The sequence below is a fragment of the Rhopalosiphum padi genome, chromosome 2, assembly GCF_020882245.1.
Source record: "Rhopalosiphum padi isolate XX-2018 chromosome 2, ASM2088224v1, whole genome shotgun sequence".
NCBI classification, from domain to species: domain Eukaryota; kingdom Metazoa; phylum Arthropoda; class Insecta; order Hemiptera; family Aphididae; genus Rhopalosiphum; species Rhopalosiphum padi.
In genome coordinates this window covers 51,801,500-51,821,856 of record NC_083598.1, presented here as the reverse complement: position 1 = coordinate 51,821,856, position 20,357 = coordinate 51,801,500, and the positions used below count along the sequence as shown (strand labels likewise).

The window sequence follows — 20,357 nt, the reverse complement described above, 5'->3', positions numbered from 1 at the left end:
AAATAATGAATATTCTTGTGTTGGTGGAACAACTGGGTCTTTAATAAGACATTTAAAAATTATGCATAAAGTTAATCAATCAGGAACATCGACATGGTTAAATCTTACGTATCATACTATCTTAATTAATACATGAAAAAGGGCGAGGGAAGAAACGATTCAATGATCGCACTTCCTTTTTTTTTTAATAACTTTCTATATTATATTTAATAATTATTTAGGTATTAATCAAATAGTTATAGACAAAAATGATATTATCATTATTATTTATTTATATAATAATATAAACATTTTATACAACTTATATTTTTAATACTTGTCTATATAATATAATACAGTAAATATTTTACTTTTTAGTTTGGACAAAAAGATTTTGGTCAAAAATGGCTCAATTCGTTGGAGTCATCGAAAACGTTATAAAGCAAAACTGGAAGCAATTACGCAATTGAAAAATTTAATTGCAATTTCAAACTTGTTATAATTTTAATATTGATTTAGTTAAATTTTTATTTTAGTTATCAGGTTCTTGTGTTAGTTATTAACTATTTATGGATTTATTTATTTGTTTGATTATGTTTTTAATCTATTTAACTATTTATATTTTTATAGACATTATTTTATATTTTATGTTTATTCATTATTCATGTCAAAGTATTATTGTATGCAGTTAGGTATGCGCATGACGTTAGATAATCATCAGCTTGTAATTCGAGATTTAGCGAGTTCAGCGATAAGTACCTATAGCATCAGTGCATTGGTAAATTTCGTAGTCACGGTACAATGGTTTTGGCATACCACTAGAAGTTTTATGTATTTTTTAATAACAGATTCTAGTAATAACCAAAATAGCCAAAACATGAAGAATTACCAGACGATGACGTATTTTAATTTTTAGTGAGGTAATTTGTTGAATAGCATTAACTATTTAAAATTCAAACATGACATAAAAAATGGAGTCGCTAGATATAAAGCAAAAGGTAATGTAGATAATATAGCCAGTAGGTAAAGAATATGTTAAAAAAATTATTTAATTTTTATGAAATTCCGTAACTTGTTAAGGGGACTGGAGTAACCATTTTTTTCATATATTTAGCTCAATAAGCAAAAGAAAATTAAAAATACTTCCAGTAGTTCGATTTCATAATTTTTTTACTATAGTTAACAAATGTAATAACGAATTTTTGTTTGTAAACCTTCCGGTAAATTTTTTATTTTAAATATAAGTAGAAAAAATGTTGAAGAATCTTATATTTAATTTTCAAATTTTCCCAGACAGAAAAAAATGTTGTTTTAATACTGTATGAACAATTAATTTTAAATGATGAAATTGAATAGATATTACATGTGAGTTGAATGTAATTTTTTTAATATCAAACGATTTTATTTGGCCACCAAATATAATTGATTTAAAATTGAATTTACAATCACGCATTGATATTATTTGTACCAATATTAAATGGATATTGAAAATAATCTAGAATGAATATTGCTTGAATTATGTTTAATATTCACAAATTATTCCTATAATATTACTTCATCATTATTTTCATAATATTTAAAATTAATAATTGATTAAATGTTGGATTGATATTTTTAATTTTGTAATCAATAATCAATTTGCATTCTGCAATAGCTGAACTTCATTACTGACAAATTAATAAAAAGTATCAATCATTACAATTTTCTTTTAGTTTTGTTAAGATACTATGATATAGTGTATATAATATTATATATCAAATCAAAGAAAAAAATATTCCTCAGATTTATCAGAATGTTTACAAAACGTGACTATTTCGCTCAAGATTAATAAATAAAATATTTAATAACAATAATGATAATTAAGTTATTAATCATCAATAAGCTTGAGTTGAGTATAAATTATTGACTCAATTTGTTTATATATTTATTATTAGGGCTCGAATTTTATAGCATTTGCTAATTATTATAGGATACAGATAAAAAAAATCCATTGAAGAATACTAGTATACTACATTACTACCATATATCTAAACAGTAAAAACTCTTTATAACAAAATACTCTATGTAAGGTAAATATTACATTATAATATTGGTTTGATTTATAACCTATTATATAATTCTTATACACTCTCTATTATGAAAACTCTCTATAACGAAAAAAATCTGTAGTATTTAAATTATGTATATTCTACATAATTACATTATTATGTTAGATAATAACAGAGTGAACTATAAATTTGTTTTATGCACCAGGGACTCCAAATATGAAATTTTATAATGCTATTTTTGCATATTTGAAGTATTTTAGGTTTTTGTGCTATTTTTCAAGTTTTGGTACTATTTTTTGTTAATTTGCATAATAAAAACGTTTTATTATGTATTTTCATAAATCTAGTTTGTAATATGTAGTAAGAAAATTATAAAAATGCTGTCATTTATTTTGATTATTTTTTTTTTTTTTAATACATATGAAAAATACCCTCATTTTCATTCATATTAAAACATTTAATCATACAGTATAACTCAGGTAAAATTATTTAATTAATAAATAATAATTTATTTTAATTTATTCTTATTTCCAGATAATTTTGAATATTCACCATGTTTAATTCAAGTAATTTAGTAATTAAAAAATGTAAACAAACATTAATTTTTAATTAATTATAAATGTACCTATTAATTCATAATTAATAATCTTTAGTTAATAAATATAAGTTTTTTTAAATTATGAACAGCATACATTTTTATTTTTCTATTTTTCATGTTTTTAGGGCATATTATAGCGTATATTTCAAGGTAAGTTACCTTGGCCCCGCCACTAACTAATTTTATAATAAAATTAGTGTATAATTATGTAATACCTATCATTTGTAATCATTTGTAAGAGTGTATGAATGTTACTTATTATGTATAAGTAAATATTTCTAAATACTTATTAGTTATCTATCATATATAAATTAATAAAATACCTAACTATAAATACTTACCAAATTGCAGATCTACACACATAATACAATTATATTATATAAGTGTTTATTACGGAAAATATCAAAATATAATGTATATATATATATTATATTATAATAATACATTCGATACAAAATTGATTTTTGATGTAATGTTCACTTGTGTCAAACAAGTTGTGAAATACAATAAATAAAAATATTTTATATTAAATGTTTCTTTAGAAACTACGATAACCTAATGAATTATATAATACTAATCCAGGGTAATATTATATATAGGTATATTATTAAAATATATGAGGTCTGTACACATATATAGATACTCTGATTAATGATATTTATAAGGAACCATGGGTTCCACTTAGAATCTTTATTTTGTGCAGATTTGGGGGGGGGTTACAAATGTTTTATGATGGTTACAAATGATTACAAATTACATAATTACACACTAATTGTAATATATAATGAGTAAGTGGCGGAGCCAAGGTTATTCACCTCATATTTCATTTATTTTTAGTGCTATAAAATCTCCGAGCCCTGTTTATTATATTAAATATATTTAAGTATAACTAGAGGTTTGAAATCATTGAAAAAATGAATTAATTATATTTTTATTTATTTAAAAAGATACCTACCTACTTAATGAAACACAATATAAGTATATGTATAAATATATAATATAAAATGGGTATAGAATACTAATGTAATATTTTAAGTGGCGGTGCTATAATGTATTTATTGAAATTTGATAGATCATCATGACATCATGAACATGATACATACATACATAAGTATTTAATTTTTTGAATAAATTAGGAATATTATAAAATAGTGTATATTCTATAATATTAATCACATTATGCTCATAATTTATAAAATAAACATCACAATAAAAACAGATATCGTTTATAAATACATTAAAAAGATTATTAATGATATTATCTATGTACTTTTATCACTTCCCGAAAAAAATTTAAACAGTAAAACTAAATTTGTCATCGCAATAATAATAATTATTATTATTGTTATAATTTTTATATAAAAAATATTGCATTGTATCGTGGTATTAACCTTGAAATCTATTGTAATAATTTTGTGTTACTTTTAAATTATTATCTTCTCAGTGAGAATCGAAAGACGCGGCAGGTGAGTACCACCTACACCGTACCATATGTAATTGTATTCTTGTATGATTCATGTGAAAAAATTCTACCTGACATAAAAACTTTAATACATTTTATACTTTTATAAGTACAATATATTATGCCATAATAATTATGGAATAATGTCGTATAATATATATTATTGTATAATATTAATGTGTGTAGCTATATTATATGACTTTGCTCAAGTTAAAATTATTGTATTACTCTATATTTTTCTGTTTTGTTTCAGTTGAAAAATATGATATGAAAATTACAATGAATAATTTAATAATTTTCCACTTATTAATTCTGGGAATATTTTTTCCCAAAAATTAGAAAACTAGAGATAGATTCAACAATTATTTAAAAATCGATGAAAATCCAATATTTTTAAGGTTGGTACTAGTCTTTATGTGTTTAGATCACAAATATATTTAAGAAAGCAAATTATGGTTGTGAATAATTTTTTTTTAAATATAATAAATAATTTTATATTCCATACTTCTACTAATAATTATAATAGTAAATATAATATGTAACCAATGGTAATCATTTAAGTAAACAAAAATTATTCGATTTTCGTGAGAAAATATTGAATTGTAGACTCTATGTAATATGTATATCAACTTATAGGTTTTTAAATAAATAAACTATAAATACAAATCGTATACCAATTACCAGGGAATAATATATTGTTATAACTTTTATTGAAGATAGTCAAGTCGTTAGAAGTCTACATTCAGAACAGATGCACGGGAAATTAAATATTAAATAAAAGTAGTATACGGCATGATTTGTGGAAACATGGAGTACATCTGTGTTTTCATAATTTTAACTTACAGTTAAGGGGACTGCAGTACGACCATTTCTAAGGAGTTGTGTATAGGCAATTCCTTGTAGCCTTGTCTAGTTGCGTGTACATTTGATTAATCGGTTAAACTGGTTAAAGCATAATAATCACATAAAACGGTTTTAAATTCGTAAACTACATAGCGCGAGCGTATTAACTTTTAAAACGGTTTCGATTTTTTTAAACCGTTTTAAAGTGTTTACTGTTTATAGGACACTAATAGGTTTTAATTTCAAACCATTTTAACGCCATTATAATCATAATATAAACGTAGTATATGTATATGTGTAAAGAAAATGAACGTTAGGCAAAGGTAATACACAGCGTATTCCGCCGCGTTTTTATCCAAAAAAACGAAAAAAAAAATCTATCAAATTTTCTTATTATACTAATTATTGTATAGATTGTAAATTATTTTAAATAAATGAAAATATAAATATTTATTATAATATAATATATATAATATTTTAAATATATATTTTTTTTCATTTATTGAAAATAATTTACAATCTATGCAATAACTAGTATAATAAGCAAATTTGATAGTTAATAATTATTAGTGACAGGAGATTAGCATTTATGGACAGGCACTCAGCAGTATCACCCAATCGGGTACTTTTTAAGTATTATTATCATTTTTATTTTAGTAGGTCTCAAGGTCACAGTATTTTTAGTTTTCTAAGTACATTACCAGGAAGAGTGAGGTGGAGGATAGTTGTTTTATTAATGGATTACTGCGAGAGTTTAAGTTGGTGTGAAATTTAAAGTAATATAATTTTGCTAATTGATTAAGTGTAGAATTTTTAGTTCTCTATAAAAATTATTGTTTGTGAAGTACCAAGGAGAAGATGTTATTACTCGTAGGCGGATGGATTGAAACACCTGATACGTTTTTATATCGGATGGCTTTGCAGTAATTGAGTAACTGAATACCATATGACCAAACTGGTCGAATTATTGACTTGTATATGGTAAGTTTATTGGATAGGAAGAGTAGGGATTTTAAGAGTGGTCTAAGGATATGAAGCCTAGAGTTAATAGTTGTACGTTTAAATGTTATGTGTGGTCGTGTGGGCTCCATGTTACACGTTTATCTAGAGTTAGACCATAATATTAAAATTCTTTTTCCGTTAATTGTTAAATTATTTAATTAACAGGCAGTGAATCGAGATTTCTAAGTAAAAAAGTTACTTGAAAAGATTTAGTTTCGTTTATTTTGATTTTCCACCTGTTTGCTGATTATATTTAAAGTGTTTTAGATCATGTCACCTTTTTCATATAAAAAATGATGTAATATTCGTTTTTCCAATAAATCGCTGTGTTATCCCTCATAATAATGCAAAATTTAAAAATTTACTTAAAAATGTACTCGAGTGAAGAATTAGCTATGGACCAAGTTTCAAAATTGACAGTGTAATAGACTATGGGCTAGGATTGCTAACACCATACACACGCACAAATATTTTCTTTTATTAATATAGATGTATTTTATAATTTTATTTTATGAATATAATGTTAAAAAAATGGTATATTAATGTGTGTTCTTTGTAATAATAGTAATATAATATGATATTAGTAATATATATTATGTTTAATATGCTCTGCTGTTTTAAATTTCTATCCATTTTATAGAGACAGAGTCACACGGTAGCCAGTAGGTGATGGTAGGCGGTCCCCATAGGGTAGTTCGGTGATATTCGGAATGACTATAGAATTACCCTTGACAATGGGTTAACCACCCATTACTATGGATAGGTATGATTAAAGACCAGAACTGGCCTTATCTAGACGGCATACAAATCACCACGAATAGCCATCGAGATGGAATCCATGCATTCATTCTGAAATTCGCATGACCACTGTATCGCATTATACGTACGTAAATCGCGCATATCCGCTGGAAGCAGTTCTGGCCAAGTAAAATTTTCCGCTATGATGGGAATTATATTCAGCCGATTCTGCATCGCAGTCACAATTTCCTACAAATCGATTATACAAGTATACGTAATAAATATGCGCAATAATATGTTATGCTGCTGATATGCAGCGTTGCGAGGTGTTCTATTTTACCTTGTGAACCCAGTCATTGCACTCGTTATCTCCAACACATCGGTCCAACGAATTTTGAGTTAATACAAGCACGAAGTTTTTCGCTAGTTTTAAATGTTTTAATAGGTTATGGCCAAAATTTCCATTTTCCAAACGTACCACGTCGATAAACACTCGATAGTCTCGAATTTCTAGGTAAGCTTTGATCAAACTGCAAATATAATTTCAGTTATTATTATTAATACAATAATATAATTATTAAGTATTATTATTTCATAAAACATTATCGTTATAATGTTATATTATTATTATACAGTTGTACACTTGTACTCTTGTTCCAATGAATATAGATATGTAAAATATGATGCTTACCTTGCCAACTGAGATCCATTCGATCGCCTGTAACTGATAAATACATCCAATGACGATTCCATCGAATGAATTTCTATATGATTTACAAATTCACACTGGTTAACATTTAATTTCTTTTATTTCTTTAATAAAAACATTTACTTTCAATTAAATATCGTATACGACTTTGATGTATGCTGTTTGTGATTCCGCAATTGTCTACAATCTGATCTGCCGTTAATTCCCTGAATAATTATTTAAATCCTATTAGTATTAATTCACTTATTGTGAAGACTATTTGAAAATTAATAAAGGTTCTATTATAGTTCTGTTAAATTTGAATTCAATGATATATCATTGTTTATGAAAAATGAATCTGAGCGATTAGGTTACGAATTAAACCATGTTTGACAAAAATATATTCGTTTAAACTAAAAAGTTCAATGTTTACTGTATTTATATGTATTACATATATATATATATATATATGTGTGTGTGTGTGTGTTCAAAAAATAAGTTGTATAAAATGTTTAAATAATATAAATAAATAATAATTAAAATAATATGATTTTTGTCTATACTTATTTGATCAATATCTAAATAATTATTAAATATATAATACAAAACATTATTAAAAATTTAATAATATATATCAACTTAATATATTTATGTTTATTTTTAAATAATGTGTAGATATATGCTAAAGGGATAGATTATATTCTGAACGGAGTGACTTTTTTTATTTTTTTTTTTGTGTCTGTCATCACATTTTTGAGTTGTAATAGTGCTTTGATTTTTGACATCAGCCCCTCTTTGAAAAAGAAAATGAATCTAGTTGGTACTTTGGGGGGAGGTCAAAAGTAACAATTTCCAGTAGGAAAAAACTTAGATACAAAAATAAAAATTTGTATGCATTTTTAACTACAAAATAGTTATCATTTTTTTAGCGGTTTTGACGAAATTCGTTAATAGGTTTAACTCTAAAGGCATATTTAAAAAAAAAAAATTCTCTCATATATTTTTAATATATTTATACAGGTATAAGAATAAATTTTGTGGAATACTGTATTAAATTTCAAGAATTTTGAATCAGTAAATATTTTTTTATCAAAATGTATGGAAAAAACTAAAAAAATTGATAATTTCCTTTTTTTATAAACAACTCAAAAAACAAAAACAAAAAAAAGTTAAATTAATTAAAATTGTGTCATATGATGAAAATGATAATATAAATATTTAGTGAAAATTTCAAGTATCTATTGTTTGAAACAATGAAAAATATCCAAAATTATATGAGGGAAATAATTACTTTAAAGGTGAATATCAAATGTCATAAATATGATATAAATGCTCATAAAAATTAATTTGGATTTCCGGTAGATTTTTTCTTATAAAGTCTAAAAAACTAATACTGAACCTTGTATTTAATTTTTAAATCATAGGTATAAAAATAAAGCTTTTTATTAATTATTAACTACAAAATAATTGTCACTAATTTTCTCAAATTTTATGAATTTGTTTAAAATTCTAACTATAAATACTTTAAGAAATATTCTTTAAGAGCTTTGTATAAAATTTTTAAACATTTCTACACAGTAAATAATTTTTAATCGTCATTTATATAAAAAAAAAATTGGAAATGTCTTATGTTTATAAATAACTTTAAAATAGTCTAAATACTTTGATAGTTTTATAGTAAATAGAAAATGACAATATAAAAATTAGATAAAAGTATTTAAGTATCTACGGTTATGATTATATAAAAAAAAAACCGATTTTGTCAAAATTTGGATTTATGTAAAAACTCTGGTTTTTTCTTAATTTCTTGTTTGTTTTTCCCGGTTTTAAAAATGAGTGCTGACGATTTTTAAGTTTTTAATTTCGATTTTTTTAAAATATAAACTAGATCCAATTTTTCATCCAAAATCGCCCTCATTTTTTAAAACCAAAGCATTTTATCGACAATAATTTATCGTTTACTACAAAAAAAAAAAAAAAACCATCATTGTAAAATACGCTCAGAATCTTAAATGTATAATATACTACGCATAATTCACAAATAAATATATAAATATATTAGTACTATGTAAAGGAATGATTAAAATATTGAAAATCAGCCAACCTGATCGAATTTCTGTTAATTCCTGCATTCAACATGGGATATGTGTACACGGTATATTTTGACCCGATCGACTCGAGTAGTGACTGCACACCAGTTGGATCTTTACTACTGTAGTCAGCTGATTGTTTTAAATTATCTAGTTCTCTCATAAATCTAAAAGCAATAAATAATATAACATTTGCTTAGGTATTGTGCAGAATACAAAACTTTATGGTTGAGATGTAAGCCAAATATAAACAAAATTTAGACTAATTACACAGCACGGCTGGATAATCTAAAATATTATTTTTATGTTTAATATTGACAATGACGTGGTGAACGCATAAATTCTGAATAAAACTTCGATTATCTACAAGCAGACGAAAACTATAACAGAATAATATAACTGCCAACTATTATAATATATTAAACATACAAATATATATAATATATATATGATATATATTAGAGAGCTTGATAGAACTAGTACAATTTGAATAAAGATTGAAAAGTATTAATATTTAGACAGTTATCAATTAAATTACCCACGTGGCACGTATTGTAACTATAAATTATTTTTAACATAATATATTTTGACAAATAATAGTTTACAGATTACAGAATACATTTTATTAAAAATGTGTAAGCATAAATACTTCAATATGAATCTTAGGTAAAAATATTCTGATTAATATTCTGAATAATAGTCAGAAAGGTAAAAAAAATGAATAGGTATTAAAACGTGTCATCGATTATACTGTAAGTTATTACAATGTGTGTCAATCAGAATACTTGATGAAGTCTGTCTTGTTGTATCATCATACTTTAAACAAGCTGATACAGAAATCTACTATTTTTTAATAACAAACACAAATCTTATTCTCACTTAAAAGTTAAAATTTAATTATTGAAAAATTCTTAATTAAATACAATACAAACATTATATATAATGTACAAATAAGATTTGTCAGATTTTTGATATTTAGTATAATACTTTCAAATATTCAAATACTTTACAGTTTTGATAAATGTATAAATTATAATTTAATTTTTATATTCCTATATTGTTTTTATTTAGTTGTCGTTGCGATTGTATAATATTACTATTATGAATGTCCATAGTTTGTGAATATTGATAGTCACTGGTGAATGTATAAAAGAACGTCAAATTTATTGATGACGTAGATATAATATACAGATTACAGACTAAAATTGGTGGTTGGTATAGTAATAATCATTGAAATATAATAAATAAATATCATCCTCTTATATTCTAATAATTCATGCGTATCCTTATCTACCATCTATGTTGTAATAAGTTAAATTCTGTTTTAGCGTTAGGAAGACAATAATAATTGTTATTATAATAATATAATATTGTAGAATATTAGTTAATTATATTAGTTAATATCTTTGATACATTTTATTATTAAACTCAAAAATTTATATTTTAGTTACTATATTATATCTCATTAATTTGTATTAATTTACTTCCAAAAAAAGCGTTATACAATTTTGTATTATACCGTGTGTTTAATTTTAAAGGTAACAGGAAATATTTCGAACGCATGACCTTTAATTTGATTCGGGTTTTCTTTTACAGGGTACAGGACATATAAATACATATTATATATTTGATAAATTCTAATTTTTAACTTTTAAAATTGAACACACAGTATATACTCCAGATATCAGTTTTCATTATCCAAATAAAATTTAACATAAATCGACGAAGTTTTAATTGATTGAAAAATGTCATTGAAATGACAAGCTTTTATTTTTAATTCAAAAAGTAGTAGGCAAGGGTACATGTCGATGTAATACATTTCAAAACTAAATACACAGAACAAACAAGGTAGAAATAAAAATATTGAAATTTTGAGCAATTCAAAATGTTACGAAAGTTTGTATTGTTGCAATAAATAACCTAATTAAAATTAAAAAGGATTAATAATATCATATTTTTTTAATTTTATATAAATATAATTTAATAATAAATCTATTTAATAACAGTAGTTCATTGATTAATTAAAGATATTGTATTTTATATAATATTATCAATAATTTTTTAAATATATATTTATATACTTGGTTTACTCACTACATATACCTACTGTCAAATTGTTTGTATTATAATTGAACTTTATTCCTGTGAATCAAGATTGTTATTATTATTAACCAAACAAATTGCGTGTGTGTGTTAATGATCACTAAAATCATCCTGTTAATTTTAATATTAACTAATTAATGTTCGCATTGTTTTTAAAATTGTCAACATTTTCTAATTTAGGTTTCGTATGTTGACATTCACCTGTAACTATGTAATATCTCAGAATAACCAGAAGGCTCACTTAAAGAGTATACGAAAATCGATAAAATGTTCAGTTTATAAGTGTAACTAGAAAAAAAAATGTTTTAATACTTAAAGATTGTTAATATTATAAAATAATAAAATTATGTATGATATTTATTGTATCAATAAGTTGTATTGTATTGATAGTTGTATTTGTATTATCTTTATACAGAGTACACTGATAGACCAACCAGTAGAGTAAATCTATACCCCAAAAGAACACAATATGTAATATAAGAAAAGTGAGCTTATTGGCTATTCCGTGGTAATATTACCACACTGTCTTATTCATCTGATAACATTTTTTAAAAACTGAAGAATTTAAATTAGTATAAGCTGAATACAATTTAATATCAGACGATAACGTTTGAAGACTTTTTAAGGCGACGTCAGGTGGACATAAAAAAATACGCACACATTATTAAAAAGCCAAAACAATAATTATTATACTGCTATACTCAAAATTTAAAATACTAAATTAAATAGTGATATGGTGTAATTATTTATATAAATTGTTAATAGTTTTATTTTTGAAAAAGTAAATATTTTATGCTAAGACCAAACATTTTTTGAATTAAAAAATACATACTAAAGCACTATAATATATAATATTTCACCTAATTATCATACTAGATAAGGTAATTAATAGTTATAAGTTATAAAATAAGAAGAAAACGCTTTCAAATTATAGTATTGATCCTATTAATAAATGGGTCGATCCACGTGATAATATTATCAACAATACTTGTGTTGTAAATACAAAGCTCAAAATTGAATTAAAATATCAATAACAATCTTTAAAAAGTCTTCTAAGAAATCAATAATAATATCAAAATTTAATTTTAAATTAAATCAATATTTATGTTGAAAAAAATTAAAATCATTGATTAATATCAAACTAATAATCGCTATAATTTGTATATTAAAGTTTAAAAAAATTAATAAAATTTTTTTTATTAAATAGTTAGGTCTATAATATCGTTTATATATTATAGTATATCGTTTTCTTTCATATTCACATAAATGAAGATTCTGCATGTGTTCGTAAAGATAGAAATTAAAATTAAAATAGTAGAAATTTAAGTGGTATTTTAATTAGAATAATTAAGTTTAAAACACAAACTACAAATCACAAAATGAACAATTTGATAATGTGCAACAATATCAAAATCATAAATTAATATATTATTGTATATTGAAACGAAAAAAATTAAAATTAAAATTTTAATATTTCATTTCGATTTTAAACCATGGTTGTGATATGACGTAAATGACTACGTCATACGCACTACCAACCTTTTTATCATAATTCCATTCTTTATTCCGATGTCGTTTTTCAAGTTTTCCTCGGTTATTTGCAACAAAAGATCACCATCAACAAGGTTTTCCGATAAGTTGTTGGCGTAATCGTTAAGCTCACTTTGTGTGGCCCATTTATGTACGTCGTCTACTGACCATTCGGGGACATTTCGACTGAGTTTGTAGGGTACCCCATCATCGATCAATCGTAATGCTTTAGCCGCTAATTTAGATGCTATAATGTTTCCATAACTGGCTACTCTTCTCAATGGTCCAATCGCGTTGATTGCTCTGAATATGCTGGTCACACCACGTTGCCTTTTGATTCCGGCATCCATGCAAAAATAGAACGCAGCCAAGTTGCACGCTTCCTCACGACTGGAACTTAAAACCGGGACAAGTTTCTTAAGCCAGTTTTGACTTTGGCCTAGAGTATGTGGAGCCATACTGGATTTAGTAAATTCTGTCGATATGTGCGTGGTGACAGACGGATTAATCAAATTTAAATGTTCAGGATTTATCATAGTCACCTTGTCTTCCTTATTAGTGACCAAAACCACAATTGCCAAGAAAGCGTAATACTTGATGTCGACATCTGTGTTAAACACCAACGTAAACAACCATGTGGGTACGTTACGCCTTATCATATGATCTTGGTTTTCTGGTTCTCCATACAGCGATAAGTTCGCTAGAGCACTGGCGCACTGTTCCAGTGTCACAATGTCTCGGTGTCGGTACTCGTAAAGCAATACGTCTAAACCACCATGTTGCATTACACCGCTACACATAATTTTTTTGTGTTTAAATAAGTTTTCAAGAATTCCTAAAAAAAATAAAAATGCATTGTAAACAAAATATAATAAGATTAAGCTAGGGAAAATTTGTAAATATTCAATGTCATCTCATATTATAACAGAATTTGAAAACAATTATTTTTAATAATAATTAAAAACTAAAAAAAAATTGTTTAGCATTATAGGTAAATATTTAAAAAAAATTTTCTCACCAGTGCTTACATTCGATTTATCCACCGAGCTAATTTGTTTCTTGTACTCACATATTACTTGCATGACTTTATCCACCCCCTTTTCCAATACATATTCAGAATTTTCTGTTGTCAAACATTGCTTTAACAATCTGGCGCTGGAGAACTGTAGATCTTGGTCTTTGGACACGCAATTATTTATTAACAAATCTAGTCCACCACAATCCCGTAACTTGTTGCACAGCCAGTACCCGAGTTTGCAGTTGGGCACGTTACACGCTTTGCATATCATATCAAATATTTTGTCGATCAGTTCATTTGGAGATCTGAGATGTGCATACTCTTCATACATATTAAGTACATTGATGGTATTCTCTAAGTATGTAGAATATTTTTGTATTGCATTTTCAACGTCTACGGCATCTTGTATTTGGTTGAGATCGTCGAATTCAATATCAAAGAAGTTTTCTACCCAATTGACCATAATGTTAGATGTATATATCTTACATTCAGATGAAGAAATGTTGCGTGAAAACTAAAAATAAAAAAAATTATATATATATTATAATACATTAAACAATATTTATGAAAATAATTATTTACATTTATTGCAACAACTATTCGATATGAACGAGTAACGGAAATAATAAAGATTACTTGTAAAATGACAAAAAGTCAGAAAATACTGTGATATTTGAACTCACGAAAATTCAGCTAACAATGACGTTTGACTACCAACACCGAATGATAAATATTATTTATTTATTTTTATTATTTTCGACAAAAAATATCATTATTTATTTGTATAGTTATTCATTTATTTTATATTATTTTATTTATCAAATGTTATACTATATTTTATATGTACTAAATTATAATTTTGATGTAATTGGGTTTTTTACCCGTTAATAAATAAATAAATAATAATAATAATAATAATAATATAATAATTAATATTAACGATATATTTTAATAGTATTAGAATAACGGTAACACGGCGTTATAAATAGGCAATTTAACTACACTACCATCGCGAATTCATTTTTCTGTTATCGCTTTCCAAAAACTGTATGCCCCCCACCTGTTGACATTAACCAAGTAACTTAATATTAGCGACAATTACAACATTCTCCACCATAGTTAGGTTTTAATTTGGCAACGAACTGATAATAGTAAACATGAAATATAAGCATAACTCTACATACTTTAATATTTTAATAATGAAAAACAACGCAAACATACACACTTGAAAACAACATGTGATGTAATTTCTGGTCAGTTGAAATGTTTTGAAATTACCGGACATATTGACAAACCACCAAGTATCTTTTTCAACATGGTTAGATTGCAGTTTTATCACCGATTTTTCTGTGACCCATTTCAATGTGAACGATTGACCACTTGACACACAAATACTCCACCATGTTAATCTGGACATAACGATTTGGCGACAATAGAAACTTATAAAATATATCTACAACTTTATACAAATTTGAAACTTCATAGAACATTACAGTCTTGCACGACAAGTTTACTTTAAAATCTTTTAAAAGTTACACCTCCAAATAGTTCAGTTTGACATTTAAAAAGATATTATTACTGTGATCCCTTAAAAATTAATTTAAATAATTTATACATTTTGTTAGTTGAGTCTATCATTGGATGGTCTGATTTTCTGTTAATAATATTACTCTTCTATGTATTTATTTAACTAGTATTTAATATATAAATAATAATTTTATAAAATGTAATTTTCGTGTTCTATAATGCTGTTTATATATGTAACTTTTACAAGTTACAAAGAAAAAAATTAATTTTTAACTAACTTACGTTTTTATATTAATTAGTATATATATATTTAAGAAAAATAGTGTCTTATCTACTCAACCATATATTTATATATGATTAAGCCATTTCATAAGATAAAATTCATAACGGGCTATAAATTATAATTAACAATTTAAACATAATTGTTTATTTTTTATTTTTATTTTTTGAGTTCTATTTAAAATGAATACTATTTCAATTTTAAATATTGATATACGTCTAGCCTATAGTAATTCATATATTTAGACATTAGACGTTAGATAATAGATATAGTGTGTTAAATTAAAATTTTTTCAGTTGTAATACTGTTTCTATGTTCTAATCGACATTCTGCACATTGAATAACGTGCATCGCATAATAATTTATATTATATTATATCATTTAAATTATTATTATTATTATTTAGTTATAAATATGAACGTATTTGATTGAAAATAAGTATTTAACTTTTATATTAACTGTTTTTCGATTAAAAGTAATTTTGGGTAGAAATGGTATGTATGCGTTAAACTTGAAAAGTTTATAATATTGAGCTCACATAAATATAATATAATAAATACCTTTTTAGTGACAACAATCATATGAAAAAAATCTGTATGTAGTTGAAATGATGATTCCGTATTCAATTAATATTTAAAACTGTTTAAAATTCTTAATTGTTTAATATTCGCTCAAGCACGTTCATATTTGATGTAAGTAAAAGAAATATTTATGGGAATTTCCATTATTCACTGATACGACGAAATAAGCGTAAAATAAATACGTGATCATGCGATGTGAAATGCTAAACAAAAACTAATGACTGATAGAATCTGACGATTTTCAGTTGTCACCGCTCCATTATAAACTAATTATTCATACAAAAATAACAAATACGATGGGCAAATCGGTTTTACGAGCATTCGTTCAACTGTATAGATGGACATTAAATTATAAGATAAATGAAATATTAAATTATCAGCAAAACCTATTATATTTTTAATAAAAATGTATATACTCGTATTATTAATTAAAAATACATAATACTTAATTCAATATACATTTGTATAGTTTACAATGTAATTAGGAAAATATTTTAGTATATCAAACAATATTAAAAGGCTATAATAATATGGTATTTTACATGATTGGATTTTTTTTTGGTATAGCTATTATTATTATAATATTTAAATTTGTTAATGTTCCGTGAATAAAATAAATGTAAAATATTTGAATTTCATTATGAAATCCATTATATAATATAATAGTATAATACACTAAGCATTTATCCAATATATGAAATTTTTAAAAATAATTTCATCAAATAATTACTTATGCCAACAAATATTAGTTCTTTTAATCGTTTTAAAATGGATAGAAAATAAATGGTTTATTTCAGAACTTCATAATGTTTTTTATAATGTTATAATGGAAAAATATTTTTAAAAAATAGGCCTTAAAAATTATATTTATCCACAAGAATTTAATTATTTATTGTAAAGTGGTGGTGAAATAAATAAACATCTTGAAAAAATATCAAAGTTTATAATAAACTTTTTACAATTATTTCTTTTAATCGTAAAATTACTAACACAAACAATTGCGGTATTTCATCTATTATAATTATTAGTAAAGTAAAATTTAAGGCTATATAGAGCTTAGCATCTGAAAACCAAAATTTTAGTCAAATTTATGTTTATTACCATTGAGAAGTGAAGTATAAATTCTTAACTAACAAAAAAAGGATTGAACAGCAAGAGAATTTGCGAACGATGTAAGAAACGGGGCATAGTTCATTAGTAATATTATACAGTGTATATATATATATATTATATAATTTGTTAAGTGTATTTAATATTTTTTTAGGAAAAGTTTTACTTTTACTTAAGTCATTTATTTCCAATAAGTTTAAAGTTCTACGCCATATTTTAAATAATAATACCCTAATAATATATTTATTTTTAGCACAATTTATTTTTACGCATGATTTCATAGAATGTGGTAGCTCTTATAATAATTATATTGATGTATGGTTTCAATGAATTATTCAGTAAAAACAAAGTTATTGTTCTAAAAATGTAATTTATAATTAATTTAATATCTATGCATTTCAAGGTATATTTGTGCGTCTTAATTTATTATATATGCATAAATTTAATCTTAAATATTTAATTATTAAAAATAATTATAGTACAACTAGTATAAGGTTAAAACAAAATTGTAATGTAAATGCCTCTTGTTAAACCATCTTTGGTTAAAGATCAATTTTGAGTCTTAAGGAATATTACAGCTATACAAATAAACAAATAATAGTCTTTAATCAGATTAAAAATAAAAATTATTCAAGTATTCTTATTTTTGTGTTTATTAATATTGACATCTTTTTATTATTATATTTTTTTAAATGCATAATATTATATAATTTTGTATTGTTTAGTTAGTCAATCTAACCGTATACAAAATTTGATTTTTTGTAATTTTTTTAAAACTGCAACATTTTCTTTTATAATTTTGTTATACATTATTTTTGTTAGAATAAAGACTTTATTATTATTTTATTTAATAGATCAATTCATGGTTTATAGTAACCTTTTATTTATCTGTTTTTCTGATTATTTAAATATCTTAAAAATATAACTACCGTAAGTTGTAATAATGACCTTGAATAATAAGAAATAAAAATATAAAATATAAATTATAAAATATATATTATGTACCTAATAGGTTTTTTTTGTTAATAAAACTTGAATATGTTATAATAACACTATAAAGTATAAACATTAAAAATATATGCTGTTTTGTTATAGATAATTGTACTTACTTCAAAGCACTTCCAACTAAATACTTCAACAAAAAATCGTTTAATGACTATTAATCACGAAAAATAAAGAGTAAAAAGAAATTGTATAGTATATGAAAAGCTTATTATTAATATTGCAAATTCTGAACATATTATCTCATTAACTTTCGTCATGTCGTTTATATGTTAACTATTTTTCACAATAATAATATTTACGTAATATTTGGTTGTTGGACAATAATTTGCCACTGTCAATAAAAAAAATTTGAAGAACATACTTGTTGAAAAATGTTAGAATTCTTTAAATTCTTGTACGATTCCGAAAGTCTTAACGCATATAAATACAACTATAATAATAACTTAAAATTAATAATGAGTATAATAATATATTAAATATTTTCATCATATATTTTTATAGAGTAGCCAATATTATGCATTAATAAAATCATTCGGAAAAAGTATTTTATTCTTACTCTATTAAAAATCATTATAGTTACGATAATAAGAGCAATAAGTCGAGTAATATCCATATAAGTATTTTATTGCATACAAATTATTTCATATTATTAAGTGAGCGTGACGATCGTACAATAATAACAATTACCATTCGCTTAACAACAATAGTAAAATCATAATTCACTGATAAAGTAAAAAAATAAAATTATCTTTGAAAACATGTTTTTTTAGAAATAGTTAATTACTTATTTGGAAAAATTGTCATGAATCAATTGTCAACAAAAAAAAGGATGTAATCAAAACTATTAAAAGAAATGAATACAAATATTTTATATTATAGTGTTATATTTTATGATAACGAGTTTGATCATAACTAAAAACGCAATATGATAAAAGCATAAGAATGCTAAAATAAGCTAATAATTCTTGAAGCCTTAACAGTTAATTAATTTAAAAAAAAAAATCATAAGAATAAATAGAGTAATTAGTCAAATAGGTATAAGTACTTATTTCTACAAAAACCCAATTAAAATACTAGTAGGAGACTGTACTTTTTCTGGTAGATTAGCCTATATCAGTGTTTCACAAACAGTGGATCGCAAGGCAGAAATAGGATTAAGAACGGTTATTATAGAGGATACCTTTTTTAGATCCTTTTTGACTATTATAATTGAGAACGCTCAGTTCTTATAATTTCGCGCAACGTTGCCAAACTTTGCCATCTGAAAATCCAATCACATAGTGAATTTGGTAATTGGTTGAAAATATTTTTCAGCATCATTCAGGTGTAGAAGATGGTTTTATACAGCGTTATGTCCAAATTAATTTTATGGTCATAGATTTTTGTTGATTATATTTTAAAAACATAATATGTCGAACTAGATTGTTTATTTCCTCCAGTTTTTTGAGCAAATGAATCATCTCGACATCCTAGGTAAATCTGTACATTATTTAACATTTCAGAAAATATATTATGCTTCATTTTTATTTTTAGGATTACTAATGCCGCAGAAAGTTTCCATTGCACTTTTGACAGACAGTTTTATTCCACGCACCCGCCAAAATATTTTATGTGCCTGGGAAATCTATAACGAAAATTTAAAATATAACTCATTTTGAAATTTCTTTACCTAGTATAGGTAGGTATATAATATATTGACAATGAAATTTGAGTATTTGACATGAAATTTTGCTTAAGTTTTTCATAATTTACGAG

At 24.3% G+C, this 20,357-nt stretch overlaps 1 protein-coding gene across 7 annotated transcripts; it reads right to left on the bottom strand.

Moving 5' to 3' along the window:
• Positions 1-6,390: 6,390 nt before the first annotated feature.
• On the bottom strand, positions 6,391-19,147 carry LOC132921035 (NAD(+) hydrolase sarm1-like). 7 transcript variants are annotated; one of them, XM_060983842.1, is made up of 9 exons: positions 18,964-19,147; positions 15,325-15,508; positions 14,100-14,613; positions 13,091-13,916; positions 9,463-9,615; positions 7,503-7,585; positions 7,362-7,434; positions 7,011-7,200; positions 6,391-6,919 (listed from the first exon to the last, which is right to left on the bottom strand). In XM_060983842.1, exons 2-9 carry the CDS (start codon positions 15,382-15,384, stop codon positions 6,725-6,727), a joined length of 2,094 nt encoding a protein of 697 aa, XP_060839825.1. In that variant the 5' UTR covers positions 15,385-15,508; positions 18,964-19,147; the 3' UTR covers positions 6,391-6,724. The 7 variants fall into 7 exon arrangements, with proteins under 7 accessions (XP_060839825.1, XP_060839824.1, XP_060839828.1 ...); XM_060983841.1 differs by lacking the exon at positions 18,964-19,147 and adding an exon at positions 18,707-18,925; XM_060983845.1 differs by lacking the exon at positions 18,964-19,147 and adding an exon at positions 18,707-18,923 and having other exon boundaries at positions 15,321-15,508.
• Positions 19,148-20,357: the final 1,210 nt, after the last annotated feature.

Coding starts and splice junctions, on each gene's coding strand:
- LOC132921035 (XM_060983842.1), bottom strand. CDS start 15,384: ATGTCCGGTAATTTCAAAACATTTCAACTGACCAGAAATTACATCACA. Junction 14,614..15,324: donor ACATCACATGTTGTTTTCAA/GTGTGTATGTTT, acceptor TTTTATTTTTAG/TTTTCACGCAACATTTCTTC. Junction 7,435..7,502: donor TATACGATATTTAATTGAAA/GTAAATGTTTTT, acceptor TAAATCATATAG/AAATTCATTCGATGGAATCG.